The following is a 17861-nucleotide window of genomic DNA, read 5'->3' on the forward strand; positions in this document are numbered from 1 at the left end:
CAAATTCAGCCAACCGTTTCCTGTTCGCAAAAAACAACAACGACCCGACCTCCGATGGGCTCCCTCCTCAGTGCTCGGGGGAACACATTTCACTGCTCACCTTCCGAGATAACGGGGTTTTCTCCTCCTCTCGGTGGAGCCATTTTGATCTGTGCCAGGGGTGGAGACTGATGCAAAGCAGAAGTTCGGGGCCTAGTCGCACGTTCAAGTGTGCTGCTAGTTTGAGTCGGTGTTAAGGGGCCCCTAGGTGACAATAGGGTCATCCTGGTGGGAAGCGGAGAGCGCCAGATGGAACCCAGCGTGACGACGCTGCATCCTCTATATACGTATCTCTCTGGTACCCACCAGGGCTTGGGAGGATTTGAGGATTCAGGGTTCAGTCAGCTCTTCCGAGTCAGTTGACGCCCCCCACCCCCGGATGCACCAGGTGTCGTCTGAACGGCTGGCCGGAGTTAACTGTTTCTCACCTCCCAGGGAGGGGGGGGGGGGCGGGGAGAGAGGCATGAATTATCTTTGACGATGATTCGGAGAGAAAGGGCGGTGAGACGGGCGTCTCCCTGCTAGGGTAGAGATGACGAACGCGGGAACACTGAGTTCTTATTAGGCTCTAAATAGGTCATGTGGTTCTGTACGTTTGAATTAAGTACAGCCTCGTATCCTGGAGAGGACGGGTTCTGCTCACGACTCCGAGGGAACTTCTGTTCGGCGCGTTGCGGTCCACATTGACAGCAGTGAACAGCAGTGCACTCAAGCTGGGACGTTTGAGTATTTTGACAGGAAAATAATTGAGAAATTGAAGTTGTTTTCTATCAGAGGTTTACAGCTTATATATTGAATATACCGTATCTACGCGTTAAGTCATGCTGCCTGTCTGTACTTGATTGATAATGCTCTCACTGTATCTCTGAAATCGTTTCCAAAATGGATTCCTTTTCTCTTTCAGAAAAGTTTGTTTTCTTCCCCCGTCAGCGCCTTGCTATTGGCTGTTTATTTCCATCAGCCGGACAACATCCCCAACACAAAAACAGAGGCTACGTCATAGGCAGTGAATATGTGAGACATTGTGCAATGGACTAGCTTTGTAGACACACAGCTACAAGCTAACATACAATAACAACCTGAATGATTTATTGTACAGTATGTTTTATATGAACACAGTTTAATCTTTCATCCCTAACATATGTTTAATGAACATGGTTACCGTAATAACAATAACAATAATAATCATAATAATCATAATAATCATAATAACAATAATCATAATCATAATGCCTCACAATATCCAGAAGAAGCCAGGTCAGTTGAGTTGCATCCGTGGCCGAATTCGGCGTCAAGTTTCTGAAGTGATATTGTAGTTCCATTGCCCTAGTTACTGAATCCAATTTAGGACATCGCTCAACCTTCGATTTGTACCTGTCTGCAGACACGGGGAGTGTTGTAGGCCGTAACAGGATGAGCGATCGCCTCATCTGTTGGTAATGGAACTAAAGCTCACCGGCACCCTCTCATAATCTGACCTGGAACGAGCTCTGACAGAAACACAGCTCCAGATTAAGACTTATTCCCATCACAGTCTCTCCCCCCCTCTCTCTCTCTCTCTCTCTCTCTCTCCTCCCCTCCTAGCTGAGAGATGCCAGGGCCCGGCTAGCCTGGCTAGGTTTTCGCAGCGACGTTATTCGCTGTGAAATTTCACATTAACCTGGGACGACCCCGCCGCTTCTGCACAGGAAATGTGAAAGCAACTTCCCCAATAGAGAAACACTTCCTCTCAGGAAGACAATCGTTTTGCCTTGTCATTCCGCCACCCCGTCGAGGAGATAAACTCGGCTGCCTTGAGGAGGGCCACGTGTGAGCTGAAAGCTTTTTACTTACAAATGGCCACCGCTGTGACCTTGCGATCCTATTCGCCGGTATCAGAGGCTTAAGAAATGAGGTGGCCCCAAAGGGGTGGCCTCCCCGATGCTTTACTTTAAGAGTAATCTCACAGTGACAGAGAGGCTCCTGGGAGGAGGAGGAGGAGGGAGGAAGAGAGCACTGTCAGAGGGGGAGCCACAGCATCTTTGCATTTCTTCAATAAAAGCTGCAATTTTCACGTCATGCATGTTGTGACGTGCCGTGAATCGAGTCTTTGCTACAGTATATAAGGACGGGGATGATATCGGTTGAAATAGAGGATTGTCGAGCCTTGCTTCAGGCTGGTTAGGTGACGACAGAGATAAAATGACAGAGTGCAACAGCAGGTAACCGAACGCGAGCGAATTGCATTTTGTGGCGATCCTCTTTTTTCCCCTCTGCGGACCTCAGGTGCTAGTCAGAGTGTTGCTATTATTGTTTTTTTTTCCCGACTTCTTCCCGGTTTCTTAAAGAGCTCTTCTGTTACCCAGGGTGCTGTAGGACACCCAAGGACAGCGTGTGTGTGTGTGTGAAGGCTCCCAGGCGTGACCACCCCACCCCTCTGCTTAACATCCTGCGGGTCTCGAAATGTTACAAATGTCACCACTGTCCCGGCAACAGCAGCCCAGTGGACAGTGAACAGTGGGGGGGATAATAGGGAGCTTTCACCCTCGCCAAACTGTCTTTTGACAAATCTAAATTGTACCACGGGCCTGATAGTGAGCGTAATTGGAATGAATAGATTTGCGGTAGGCCGAGGGAAGATCCTAAGGGGATCGATATCATAGGCGGGGGTGGGAGGGGGGGGGGGGGGGGGGGGGAGGTGACGTGAAGAGAATGGGGAGCGGAGGAGATCATTCAATCATCCTTTGGGCTTCCCTGCGGTCATCACAGACCTCTGTTCAATGACTCCTGTGTAATTAAAAGGCCATTAGACACGAGGGGGTATTGTGTGTGTGTGTGTATGTGGGGGGGGGGGGGTGCATGCGCGTGCGTGTGTGTGCGAGCGTGTGTGTGTGTGTGTGTGCGAGCGTGTGCGTGTGTGCGCACTTATACACTCCTACAGTATCTGCAATGCTACACTCCCTCCTCCCTGTATGAAAATAGCCCCGTCCCTGCATCAGGGAAAAATGTGCCTCACTCTGTCTATACACCTACGTGCGTAGCTACAGTACAGCGTGTCTAATCGGCGACGTCATAGAGGGGCAGGTCGAACATTCAAGGTGCAGGGACAATATTGTTTTAACGTGACGCCAGCCATAACTCGATACACGAGAGTCGAAAGACATTTGCTAGATGTTCAAGCTGAATACACTGTTATTGATTTCCTTTCCATACGAGGAGCATATTGAATCTTCATCACTGTGTGTGTGTGTGTGTGTCTGTATGGTTATGAACTGCCTTTGGAAGATGTGTTCGCTCTGTGAAGAGAGGTCTGTTTAAGAGAGGAGCGCGAGCAGGGCGCCTCAGTGAGCCATATGCTGGTTTATGGAACCGTGAACAATTGTGTTTATCTGGAGACAGAAGCCTGTGTACTAATGCCAACAACATACTACAGAGCTACGGAGGTTGGTCGTATCCACTGGGTATGAGTAATGCGCAACGCTGTATGTGTACGGCCCTGTAAAACAAGAGTCAAACACATGACTGTCATGACAGACACCTACGTCCCCCACACAGGAATAAACAACCATGTGGAAATAACCCGGAGGAAAGAACCGGTGGAGCAAACCGAAGTGATTTCCACTTTCCCCTTCCGCCTTTTTTTTTGTTTTGTTCCCCGGTGGAATTAGCCATCTCATCAAGAAAGAGAGAGAAGTTTCCTAAAGTCCTCTTTTTCCACAAGCACGTTCGGCTGGCGTTATTAATTAGCGCCCTTCGTTTCATCCCCCCCCCCCGCCCAACCTCCCCCCACCCTCCAATCCTTTTCCCTATCGTCTATATTTTTCACTGTGGAAGAAGTAGTGGAGAAGAAAGCCACAAAGATGAAATGAACTGTTATCCCCCTGCAAAGCCCAAAGAAACTATCCGGACGTCAGATTTCCTCCCGGGTGCCTCTGGCTGGCTGTTTTTGTTCTTTGACACCGTCTGATATAAATGCCAGTGGCGGTCCTTATTAAGCCCTCCCTCCCCCCTCCCTCCCTCCCTCCCCCCCCCCATCCCTCCCCCGCACACCAGTTATTGTATCGGAAACGCAGCCCCACATTCTAAATATAAAATTCATTTAAAAAGACTAATCTCCTAATCTCTATGGTCTCCTTTCATAAAAATATACTGCCAGACTTTATTTTTTTCTCCGTACATTATTAACAACGGGTAGCCTAATATCCACCTCATCTCTGCAGTTTGGGACAATGTTCTTGACAATGTTCCGATTATTTGGAACTCTTATGCAATTTCCTTCAGCACCACTTTACCCTGGTGCTGCCCTGGATGTCGATGCAGACTCTGATGATCTGCTTGGGAGGAGGAGGAGGGGGAGGTGGAGGAGGAGGGGGAGGAGGAGGAGGAGGACAAGGAGGAGGAGGAGGAACAGGAGGAGGAGAAACAGAAGGAGAAGAAGGGGGAAAATGAGGAGGAGGAAAAGGAGGAGGAGGAGAAGGAACAGGAGGAGGAGAAACAGAAGGAGAAGAAGGGGGAAAACAAGGAGGAGGAGGAGGGGGAGGAGGTGGAGCAGGAGGAGGAACAGGAAGAGGAGGAGAAGGTGGAGAAGGAGGAACAGGAGGAGAAGAGGGAAGAGAAGGAGGAGGAGGAGAAGGAGGAGGAGGAACAGGAGGAGGAGGAGAAAGAGAAGGAGAAGGAGAAGGAGAAGGAGGAGTAGGAGTAGGAGAAGGAGGACAAGGAGGAGGAAGAACAGGAGGAGGAGGAGGAGGAGGAGGCAAACCTACTTCTTGGGCCTGTAGTCAGGGATACTCCTGTCCAGCGAGATGCGGTCGCTGAGCTGGGCGTTGTAGCCGTACTCCTCAAACTTCCCCTCGGCGTCGTGGTTCTCCACCCCCAGCGTGGCGGCCAGCCCCCCCTGGCCCAGACCCCCCGGACCCTCCACCAGACCCATGGGCTTGGCCAGGCCTGGAGAGAGGACACACACACACACACGACACACATGCACGGACCCACGCACACATACACACACACATGCACGGACCCACGCACGCACACACCACAAACACAGACCCACGCATACGCAGAGAGAGAGAGAGAGAGAGAGGGAGAGAAGAGAAGAGAGATGGAGGTGAGAGGAGAGTCCATGCAGAGGGTGTCACATGGCTTTGAGCCAATCAGCAGGCCTCATCTGGAGGACATCATCACACTGTCTGTTAACGGACACGCTGCAGACACCCACCTGGACATGATGTGTCTGAAGGTGTCAGTGTGTGTGTGTGTCTGTGTGTGTGTGTGTGTGTGTGTATGTGTGTGTGTGTGTGTGTGCGTGCGTGTGTGTGCGTGTGTGGGTCTGTGCGTCTGTATCGTGTGTGTGTGCGTGTGCGTGTGCTTGTGCGTGTGCGTGTGTGTGTGTGTGTGCGTGCGGGTCGGGGTCCGTGCTTGTGTCGTGTGTGTGTGCATGTGTGAGCATTACATTACAAGACACGTGTATTGTACATGCAGTATTTACCAGCATTGATCATTCATAGAATATGTTTTTGAATCATTTGAGTCTGACTGACTAGAAGAACAAGCTCATTAAGACTCCCAGACTCTCTCTACACGCTAGAGCGCAATCCTACAATTCTCTACAGAGGCTGGGGGTCAGCTGGTTTCATGTCGGAAAACACAAAAGCAAACGCATTCACTGTAACTCTCGTTAATCCCTTCTCTAGCGGTACAGTTCAGTACCAGTGGGAGGCTGGCGGAGGTAGAAAATGGAGGTCGGAGGTCGTTGTAGCGCTGTGGAACAGAATGAGGAACGGTGTCAAACGACCCTTACAACGGCCCGTCCTCCGATTTCTACCTCCAACCGGCCTCCCTTCTTACAGCACGGTACAGTACGTAAGACGAAGTCACCACACATCAAAGCGAAGAACGTTATCGTCGTCCCCGTCTCTGAAATCTCTCCTCCCAATCGTAACTGACATCAGATTTACTGTCCTGGACTTACATCACCCCGGCGCTCTTATTAAAATGACACAGCGCCATGAATCGACTAGACTATTACAAATTCCCTGTTACTGTGACATTTCAAAGACAGGGGGGGCGGGGGGGTGGGGGGAGAGGGACGTGCGCTTTGGTTCGTCCGATATGAGGTTTTCAAATCCACCTACCGGCGGATTTAAATTAACATGAAATGCTCTTTTAAGTTTTCCTAGTCTTCAAATACAATGACTTTGGCTGCTATTGATCGCTCCTCCGGTTCTCCTCCGGTTCTCCCCAGTTCTTTCCCAGTGTGCCTCATCAAAGTCTTGAGTCCTGATAATGATGTTGTTCACTTTTTTATCTCTCGCCTTGGCTTCGTCTTCTTTGGTGTATCGTTCACAATATCCCCAGTTCCTTCCCCCCCTCCCTCCCTCCCTCCCTCCCTCCAGAACCCCCCCCCCGTAGGCCTCCTTCTTGTTTGGCTATTCTTAACTCTGCACAGTGACATTGTGAGGACGTTATTTGCTATTCCTGTCATACTTTCGGTGAAATATCGCGGGCCGGCCTGCTCTCGACTCGAGACGGACGCAGGCTGAAAGCGAACAGTGCATACCAATGAAAGGCTACTGTATGGCCGCCGACTGCCCCATGAGGAGTGTGGGCAGGGTTCCATTGGCCATTTCTCATTGAAACTGACCGGTTGCCAACTACCGTCTCCCATAAGAGGAGATTACGTCAGCCGATGCAGTGGAATGCGAGACCCCCTTCGCTCACATTTAAAGATACCCCTTCTCCCTCGCTGTGCCTCACATAAAAGATATGCTCAAGATCCCAACGGCCCCCGTTCTGACACAGGCTGTCTTAGAACAGAATACTGACATTTGAAGTGCCTCTCTCTCTCTCTCCCTCTTTGTTTCTCTCTCCCTCCCTCCCTCCCTCTCCCCTCTCTCTCTCTCACTCCCTCTCTGTGTGAGACTCGGAAGCTGAACATCCCTGCAGTTTTGTTTTGCACTGGCCTTGTTATTTCGCCTCCCCGCTCCTCCCTGCTTCTTCTTCTGGCTGAAGATTCCATTACAGGATGAGCGGACGCACTTACACAGAGCCTGTAATGTGTGTGTGTGTGTGTGTGTGTGTGTGTGTGTGTGTGTGTGTGTGCTGCTGTCTTCATGGCTGGGTGTTTTAACATAGGCCTCAGTTGTATAAGAGGACGGATATGACCCATTACATGTTTGTATCCTTTATTGAGCGAAAAGCAGACCAAGCTAGCGAAGTCGTGGCAGCCAGGCCATTTACGGTGTTTTTTTCTAGCAGTCTCTTTTGTGTTGCTGCCAACAAAGTCCTGCGTTGATAATACTGGGGAGGCTCATTTGGGGTAGTTACAATGCTGCATGCTGCTGATCCATCTTTTCATGATTCTCTCTTCTTTTTGGGGGGGTTGATAGAGGTTGATTATTCTCTGGCTTGGAGCAGAGCAGAAATCCGTACAATGGAACAACGTTCTGATGCAAATACAGTAGAAAAGAACCCTTTCATCTTTTGTCCTTCTCGCTTTTGATCAAAACAGACAACTCTGCAAATGGAAGTGTATACATAATTGAAATAATTCAACTGTTATTTATAACAAGCCACTAGGGATATTTCCCCAAGCTAAAACAAATATGAAAGTGATCAAGCGTGAAGCCGCTATTGTTCCATTCCCACTCCAACAACTGATTGCCTTTACTAAAAACCTATCACTGACTCTACTGATTTTCGAACAATTACGGACATTTTCTAACAATAAAACCCCAAATGGGGTGAGACACAAGAAACAATACGAACACACACACAAACACACACACAACCACACACACAACCACACTACGGCCGTAACAGGGAACAATACAATTGTGATATGACCCATGGAGACATCATGGACTATCGTTCTGCAATGACAGATCTCAGTCTACCGAATCATTGATAGGGGTTAATAGACAAAGGCCTGTGGTCCAGCTGACAGAGTCTGGGCAGTCTTTTGAACGTCAGTGCACGTCCCTGCCACATCATGTTAATGTAACACTGACTCGTGGGTTTGGACCTAGAGGTCAGACCTGTAAGCAATGAACAGAAACATTTAAGTAGCTCGGTCAAGGGAAGACTATACCATAGGCAGGCTTAGTAGCTTGGTTTAGAGGATGTAATTCAAAGCAGTGTACTATCCAAGACGCGTACTGTCTGGGATAAACCACACAAAATGTATTCAAAATGGTAAAATGTCCAATTAGGGTACCTTACAGGAAAGAAAATCGAAAGATGTTTGCTTGTCTGGTTCTCTAGTGATATTCATGTTGTACGGTATCAGGGAAATATCATCAACCTAATCTTTTCATTCATGAAACGGTACATGTGCGAAACACCCTTAATGACGCCACAATGAGACAATTACAGAAAAACCCCCATCTGTTTCCTCTTTCTGCCAACAGCAGCTCTATCCCCTGTGTGTGGAGGTTAGCTTAGCATGCTACAAGGATGAGGAGGAGAGGTAAACTGTACAACACTACCTCAGATGAATAGATTGTGTCCCTGCAGATACGGGAATGAGCTAAGGCATACTACTGGACAGGCCCGGGGTGGCTAATCGAGAGGATCTGGAGATTTCCCGGTGGGCCGGTCTGGTTTTGGGCCGGTCTGGGCCGGTGTTCAGTCGTGGTAGTACTTGCAAGCCGATACCGTTCTGGGCGGCTGGGCCGGTACCATTCGGGGCCGATACCATATAAATAGGGTGACCAGATGTCCCGCTTTGCGCGACCACTGTCCATAAGCGCCGCAACCAAGCGCCGACACGTTCAGTTGCAGCAAAACGTCCAGATTCTATAGAACGTCTTCAGCCTATCAGGAAACAGCATTCATGTTCCCATGACAACGGCCCCACGTGGATATCCGCTTGTTAAGTCGTGACGTGTTTCCGGGTCCAACGTTGGCTGAGGCGCTGTCTTCGAAATGCCGAAATAATAATAATAATAAATTATATTTATATAGCGCTTTTCCGAGGCTCAAATACCCTGACAATATGGAGAAAACGGGAAAGTGCTGTGTCCCTTGTTATATGAATAGATCCGAGTCTAAAAAACTATTAAACTGTCATTCTACCGCTGTAGTTCACAGGTGCTCTGGTGCGGGGAATTTCAGGTTTGGACTCGGAAATGGCTAAACGTCACTTTTGACGTCAGACTTAACAAGTGGATAGGGAGCTGGCTGAATGTGCGAACCACCCGCTGACTCAAAGGGCTCGTAAAGTGAAATTGTCAACAATATCTAGTTTTCGTATTTTTTCATAACACCAACTTGAAGTTTTAAAGTACCCACTCGATATAATAAACAACAGTTTAACGATCACTACATTATTACTTATAATTTCTGGATTGGATTCACCATTCTCGTTTGCTGTAGGCTACTGAACATACTGGTAAGCAACCACTTTACTTGTAAACATACTTTTGTTTTAGGACGTGTTCAAAACCAAGGACTGTGTGTTCATCTATTTATGTGTTTTTAGCATGTTCATGTTCTCAGCATGTTGTGTGATGTTATAAAAACGTAGTTAGACGTTCGTAGCGATGTACCACTGTTAGCCGCTAGCTGTTAGCAGCGTTTGATGCTGCAGCAGAGTGATTTTTCTCCCAGTCTCTGTCTGAGGTGCACCAACATTCAAATACTCGTGTCGTCTTCGATTCTTTTCCGATTTCAATGTATGACACATCATGTGAAAGCTTACAATCTGTAGTTTCAGGCTATGTAAACCACTGAAAAATTACTTGGGCAATTGGTTTATCCTTTGACCAGCTCTTATCACTGTCATTGTGAGTGCAGAGTTGTGTTTTATGTTTTCCTCTAGTGTGTGCGCGCGTTAGCCTTGACAGCTATGTCAATGCATTTGTGTTGCAAATGGGAGGCAAGTTAGCTAGCTAGATAGCCTACATACTCAATCATCTACAGGCCTAACACTGTCAGGCTACTTTTCTTTATTAATATAGCCTACTAAATTGATACTGCACTTTGACTTCACTTTCTGCTCCATACAGATACTTTATTGTGAGGTTCACATTCAAATAAAATATATTTGTTATATATTTGTTACGTTTTTATCTGCATAGTCTATTATTGGATGCTACTGAATAAACCAAACAGAATAGCAAACAGAATGGAAACGCATAGCCTATATATTCTTTAAAAATTGGATAGACATAGCTCTCAACTCGGCCAGGGGGGGCGGATGCTACCAGGGGCACCTAAAGTTCGGTCCGGGCCCACATTGTCCCACACAAACATACTCCTTGTCCCACATTTGATTTGTTGGGACCTGGTCAACCTAGTGGTGTCCAGCAAAGGATTTCTGCTATCACAGAAGAAGGCACAGGTGAGCTGTTGTACCAGTGTGGGAACAATGAAGCAAACCCATGACATAGCATCCTGTAAATGTAGAGAAGACTGTAGAGAACAGTGAGTCCGCTATTACAGACTAAAATACCAAGGTTGTAATTACATGATTTTAATATACTGTAATCGGTTGTGAACTAAAGTGGGCCGGTCTGAGGCATGAAACTCCAGAGCTGAAAATGAGTCCCACTCCGACCCTGCTACTGGAGCATCTTAAAGCAATCTGGATGTCCAGAGAGACACATCTGTCTCAATGCCCCCCCCCCCCCCCCCTACAGAATCCATTTGTAGAGGGAGGCAACATGATGCATTAAAGCCGTAACAGGAATAAATGATGGAACAACCTTCGAAAAGTGTTTGATTTTTATTTATTTATATAATGCAGTTACAAACTAACCCCCCCCCCCCCATTCCTCCCGTTTTGTTCTTAAGAAGAGTGGATTTATGCCCGTCAAAAGTGATGCTGAGAAGCTCTAAATATTGATGCCTTGGACGCGGTTCAGCAATCTGTTGTTTTAAGAGGATGAAAAGAAGTCCCTCAAGTTGGCTTTAAAAGCCTATAATGCCAAATGTAGCCAATTCATAAAACATTTGACAACAGCGGAAAAACGCTGCATAAAGTCATGGTTTGCTCCTCGGGGCTGGAATAAGCAGGCCAAAGTGTCAACAGGATAATGACTCATATTTAAAAAATGGATGGCATTCATGAGAGCTGATGATTATTGTGATATCTCTACTGGGGGAACAGCCGTCACCAAGTCGAAGCTTGCATCGCAACACAAGCATGCCTCACTGAAAGTAGTATTCAAACATCACTCTTTGCTGTTCTAAGGAAACAACAGAAACGATTAGAATACAGACTGTATACAGTTAGTCCACATGTGATCTGTCGACTAAATCGTGGAATAGTTCCCAGATGGAAAGCCGCCATTTCCACACAGGTCGTTTAGGAGGGAAAAGATGGATGGATTCATGCCAAGGCTTTGTTGGAGATCATCAAATATGAAGTGATATGACAGTGGAATTGCTGAGATTCTGACATATAATAGTATCTCCCTAGCTCTTATTGGTGTTTCATTATAGCCTATTGCACAATGCAGATTGTCAGATGAGGCAGGGAATACATTAAGGAGATTCCTAAAGGCTGAGCTGAATTGATTCTCATCAGTTACTGAAAAGATGTCATCTACATATCATTATTCGAAAGAAATCTTTCATTTCATCAGGCCCCCATTCCAAGCATGATGCTGTCGGTCTGTCGGCCAACCGTACGACACTCCCGAAAACGCTACGCACAATGTGATGAATATCATTAAGATAGGGCTGAAGAAGCATCACGCGAGTGTGTCGTGTGGTGAATTTCTTATTTCTCTTCGACATTCTAATTCGAATGTCACGTCCTAGAAATATCCTCTCTAGGCTTAGAAACAACATAAACATTTGTTTTTCTTCAAATGTAATTGGGGCCGTTGGAGAGATGTGTCATATCTCCTGCTGCAGCTGGGCCCCTCCGAGGCGACCATCTCCTTTACCTCCACTCAGAATGAAATGAGGAGTGACGCGCATCACTGATTTCCTCTGTTGGAAGAAAACCATGGGGTCAAGGCAGTGACATGGTGGAGAGGCCCTAAGTGCCAGCATAGAGAGCCAGGCCGCACAGTTCATTCATCTGGACAGAATGGATCGTGTGTATTGGTATTGGTCACCCAATCACATGACAGAAACACAGACGGTTACTGCGGTCTCAATGGTGTCACAGCGGTTTTAACCTTCTGCGGTATGGTTTGACAAGAACCTCCCCACTGTCATATAGCTGAAAAGGTGCAATATGTACTGGAGCTTTTTTTCCCCTTGAAGATGTCACTAAATAACCGTGCGGAATCATCGTTTATGATGCATTGGCGGTCTCCGACAGTGCGCGTACCTGCCAAGACCGTGCCCTTCTGCCTGGACTTGCTTTTTTCCAACATTTCTGGGCGTCTACCGCTTGCTGTAGGGCGTTTGACCTGTGACGTGTGTCTGTGTGTGTGGATCATTCGACTGCCTGGGGGCCCCAAGCATTTGTCAGTGCTTGAAGCCAACCTAAGCAATGGAAGCCTTCATATGAATACGTTTGTAACATGGATTCTAATGATTTTTCCTAGAGATTTCTTTTTTTGACATTACAGCCAGGTTGAGGGGATTCGTTTGAAACTGAACATTTCCAAACGAAATAACAACTGCACTTTCAACAAAAAGGTTCTTTGGTAGTTATGTAAGATATTTGCTGGATAAAACAGTGAAAATGATTGACAGATTAATTGTTTCAGTTTAAGAAGGTTTTCTTTGAGCAAGAGGAGGACGAGAGGAGACACTATTCTGAACTGCTGTTGTAATTCCCATTGCAGTCAAAAGAGGGCGCAATCCTGTATAAGGCGCCTTTACAGTTTTTTTACGGTCGCTAAGTCACAGTGTTCAATACTGAAGCCACAGAGTCACAACTCTTCATACAGGCAGCAAAGCAGAAGCCCATGTGAACAAAACTGTGACTCTTACTCTGTGATTTGTGCATTGCTTTCATACAGAATCCATTCAATGACTGTCTTACATGTAACGATGAATTGAGAATCAAGGACCCCAATTGAAATAAGCCAGTGGCTTTCTTGGGTTTTTATCCTGTTAGTTGACCTTGTATGTAATATGTACTTTCATGTACCTACTCCTGCAAATCTTCTAATAAAGTTTTCAATCAATCAATCAAAACCACATTCTCCAAAATCCATAACACTTCTCTCATTCAAACTCCCCCACCTGCAAATGTATTTGCAACACATTTTTTCATTGTTAACATACTGTATTCAAAACTCTGAAGAACATGTTCAAAACAGAATGATTTGGTGCATTTTTGCAGTAATCATATTCCTATCATATATGACAGAAAGCTTGCAATAAACAGTTTTTTTGCGCAGTGTTTGAGTGTGCAAATGCTGTTATGTTTGCACTCTATTGATACTCTTCAGTTCCAGCACCTCAGCAAAGTCTGATAAAGGATGAGCGGTGGTATTTTCATTATTTGCAGTAATCATATTGAAATGTCTAGAAAATATTAGCAGAATATATACAATGAAATTAAATAGACTAGATGCATTGCCAGGGAAGACATTAGATGTGAGCAGATGCAGACCAGAGGGTGGACCAAAACCCTCAGGAGTGAGAAATTGTTGGTGAATGAATGAATGAATGAATGAATGGACTTTATTGTCATTGCTACAGTACAGGTACCAAACAACGAAATTAAGGAGGGGTGGCTCCCCTGGTGTTAGGATGGTGTGATTGCTATTGTTTTGTAGCCCTGGAATTTCAGTTTTTCTTTTTTGTTTGAACTTTACATCTTCCACTTTATTTTACACTTTTCATTTTACACAAGTACATGTAGTGTACTATGAAGTAAATGTACCATAACTTACTTTCTGCAAAGATACTGAAAAAAAATACACTAAAGGATAGAAGCAAATTGCAGCATTTCTGATTCATTCTTGTTGCCTAATACTTTACAGTTGTACAGTCAACTATTCTGTCTATGATTACTATAAATCAAACCATTTTTATAATGAAATATTCATACATACATATATTCTTGTGAAAATCATTAAAACTATGTAATGCTCCCTGTTGTTAGTGTTTTGTAAGTCAGAATGTTATGAATGACTGTGTATGCTTCTGAGTGAACATTGTTGCCAGTGTATGGTTGAACGAGCTTCTTTTGAGACATGAATGAAGTGATTGGCCAACATGCGTGTTAGTAATGCAGACTGTATGAAGAGTTGTGACTGTGGCTTCAGTATTGAACACCGTAACTTAGCGACCGTAACATTTTTTAAATATAAAACTGATTGAGTTGTGCAACATTGGGGGCCGGTTTCACAGACAAGGGTTGAGTCTAGTCCTGGACTAAATCACACTTTTCAATGTAAAATCTCCATTGAAGATGCTTTTTAGTCAAGGATTAGGCTTAAGCCTTGTCTGTGAAACCGGCCCTAGGAATTTAAATTGTTGGTAAAATGCTGTTGGTTTGTCCAAATATTGGCCTAAAACATACAGTTCGTTAAGGTTCTGTTACATTGGCAATTCGAGGATAGACCTGTCTCTTTGAAGCACTGCTTTGGGCGACCACACTGTCCCATAAGCCTGTTAACAAGAGGCGTAAAACCCAGATGATTATCCACGGATGGTGCCCCTTTGGCAGTCTGAGAGTTACTGATGACCCTCTTGTCAGTGTTTGACGTTACACAATGAGTTGCAGATCACTTTGTTGTTGTTCTTGAACAATAGCCTTCCCAAAAACATCAGCTAGTGGACGGTGACCGAAAGGCACTTCCAACCAGGGGAGGCTGGTGGAGGTAGACATCTCTAGAGGCTGGTGGAGGTAGACATCGGAGGACAGGCTCATTGTAAAACGCATGGAATGGAATGAGGAAACACACATATGTTTGATATCATTCCTCATTCCATTCCATGTATTACAATAATAATAATGATAATAATAATAATAATAATAATACATTAGACTTATATAGCGCTTTTCTAATGAGAGAAAATTAGAAATATTTTCTCATCTACAATGAGCCCATCCTCCGATTTCTACCTCCAACCAGCCTCCAATGCTTTCAGTGGAATGGCGTCCAGGCATAGACTTCTAGATTGAGATAATGACCACTGCCACCAAACTGACTGGATCATGGAATCCATGGAATATTGAACATACATATAAACCAATGTTACAATCTGAGTCATTGGCATTATACAGCACATTATCATATTAATGTCATGTCTAAATGTGTCAATCGCTTAGCAACACTAAGAACCAGTATGTGAAATAAAGAGGTGTCTTAGACTTGTAAATGTCCTCTAAATCCAATTGGACCTCGCCTTAATCCTTTTAGCATGTCATTGTTGGATAATAAACAACAGAAAAATAGCCAATTACTTCAAATCGCAGCCGGACATGGTAATAGGTATTGGCAAGCAAGGTCCTCACATTACAATGGCGATAGAATACAATTAGCGTTACTGTGCATCATTTATGAATTGGGTAATAAATTGAGATAATAGAAATATATGATTAACTGTGTCAATAAATAGGCAGAGGATGAGCATGGAAAGATGGCAACAGGCAAGGGACATTTTTCAGACGCTGCATACCACAGGGCCGATATGGTGGCTCTTTGAGTGACAGTGTGCATTATACCTTTTGTGAGGCAGTGCCTGCTGGCATGTCTCCAGGCTCAGAGCGTAACTCAAACTGACAGAGTGACCTCCTTCATAATGACGCCAGCACCAACGCACAATAATAAGATCAAATGAAAAACACTCCAACATATTGTGTGTGGTGGAAGGCCATTGCAAACGCGAACTGTCCTCGACAACTTTGGAGAAAGACTCGTAATCAGTAAGCTCCTAACCGTCTAATGTCTTTCAGATTTCATCAAATTCCTCTCTTCTCCTAGCTCCGTTGAAATCATATTTTTCATTGGCCAAGAGCATCAGTTGACTCAGTATTGACATGTACTGAGTAGGCAAAGAAAATATACTCTATTAGATGCAAAAGCTAGTTGCAAGATTTGTATACAGTAGTATTGATATGGAGGTTTCGCATTTTGTGTTGGATTTTTCATTTTGTGAATCTCTCATGTTCCATGTGAAAGCCAAACCAGCGATCATGCAGGAGGCTGAGTCATTTCAAACATGAAAGGACTGCTGTTCTGCCATATAGACCACATCTATTGACCATATTACTGTGACTAATAGCTACATAATGAAATAAGGCTGGCTCTTCATTCTACCAGAGGACCATTTCATTTGGATCTCTTTCAGATTTCAGGCAGCCCATCAAGACCATAATTGAGTCAAAGGACTGAAATGGCAAAACTATTGCTATGGAGAAACAAGGTTTCCCCCTGATTTTACTGTGATTTGTAAACATCTAACTCCAAAATGACATCATGTATTTATGGCAGGCTGTTTTCAATTGTTGACAGTGATCAGATCATACCAGAGCTCTAGCATTGATTATATATATATGTTTACAATCTGTTCACATGTAATTGCTTAATTGCCCCATTTAGTGTTCTTCACAGAATGACATCACGACTGATGATGTTATACGGTTCATGTATTGATCATTCTCTCATCAAGTCCATTAAGTGTGTATAGCCTATACAAACAAAGTGTTCAATGTATGCATTTCTGATAGCATCACCACTGGAGTCTGCAGTACAACTCTAAAAAGTATCTGCAGAATCGAGTAACTTACTGTGTCGCACTCTACACGTACAACATGCACAACTAACACTTGAGTACAAGCAATACGATGTATATTAATATGCTGTCATCTATAATTCATACCGTTCAATTGATTGTAGACAACGTCTTCAAGCCGCTCGAGTCTCTGAAGTATGGACTGTCTGTCGACCAAGTTGGTCACTTTGCCATTTCTGGCTCGCAGTCTCTGATCTGAGATCCTCCCGATCTGGATAAGTTCCTCAGAACGGTCTTGAATCCTGCAGTACACTGAGAATAGTATAATTCCCAGGAAAACTAAAATGTTTACTGTAAGCAGAGTTTTTATTTTGCGTGCCACAGCCATGAAATCTCCGAGAACAGTCGGCCTCACGCCGTCAAGCCAGATGATAATAATAATAATCCATTCGGAGAGTTTTGCTTTGGAGAGATGGAAAAATCTGACGCTTTCGTTGATGAGCTATTCAACTTTGAGAGTCCTGAAACTAGGAGCTGTCCGTTCAGCACCACAGAGACACGGACAGCATGCTTTTTAGAGGAGGTGTGCAGTTGACATCGAAGTGTCGGGGGGTGGTTCTCAGACTGGAGAATCCAAATGAGGGAAAAGTCCACTGACCTCCAGGACGCTGGACACACTATAGCTGCTTTCTCTCAGATCCCCGTCTGCTTACCTTTACATAGAGGCGATGCACTGCTGTGGAAGGGAAACAGACCCTCTTCTCTCCTTGCACACAGATTACGTCGGATACCACCGTTGTTTTCAAAATAGGCTATCAGCGATGATTTGCTGTTTGCTGAAACATTTCTGCTCTGCGGTGTGAAAAGTCATCAGTTGTTATTCGTACATCCTATCCCGTATGAGAGAAGCATCCTCTTCTGCTTTGACATTCCTTTTTCTCAAAGGCGTTGTGGTCATAGGATTCGTCCTGAGCGAGACTCGTCCAGACTCGAATGCAGTATGTCACCAAATGTGTACATGCATGCCTCGAGTTTCTCTGGTCAGTCCACCGTTGGTCGCAGTTGCATGTCGAGGTGGAGGATATAGGTAGAAGTTGAGCACGGGAGGGTTTTGTCCTCAAATGCTGTCAAACGGTTCCGATGCTCGCACTCTCTGCATGGTGAGCGAGCCAGCCCTTTTCTTTTGCCAGTTCTCGCATGCTGTCGTGCATCCCTCCTTCTCTCCTCTCTCTCTATCATCCCTC

The 17861-nt window shown here is 45.3% G+C and overlaps 1 protein-coding gene across 1 annotated transcript in view; it reads right to left on the reverse strand.

Annotated features, from left to right (window-relative positions):
* galnt9 (polypeptide N-acetylgalactosaminyltransferase 9) overlaps positions 1 to 17005 on the reverse strand; it is a gene marked incomplete at both ends in the record, with an annotated part of 62117 nt that extends 45112 nt beyond the window's left edge. Inside the window, 2 exons of the mRNA XM_080532403.1 lie at positions 4782 to 4962; positions 16765 to 17005. Of these exons, the coding sequence (XP_080388529.1) occupies positions 4782 to 4962; positions 16765 to 17005 (422 nt within the window). The remainder of the gene's footprint in view (positions 1 to 4781; positions 4963 to 16764) is intronic.
* Between the last annotated feature and the right edge of the window lie 856 nt (positions 17006 to 17861).

The sequence above is a fragment of the Nansenia antarctica genome (genome assembly GCF_963989245.1).
Source record: "Nansenia antarctica genome assembly, chromosome: 5".
In the NCBI taxonomy this organism is placed as follows: domain Eukaryota; kingdom Metazoa; phylum Chordata; class Actinopteri; order Argentiniformes; family Microstomatidae; genus Nansenia; species Nansenia antarctica.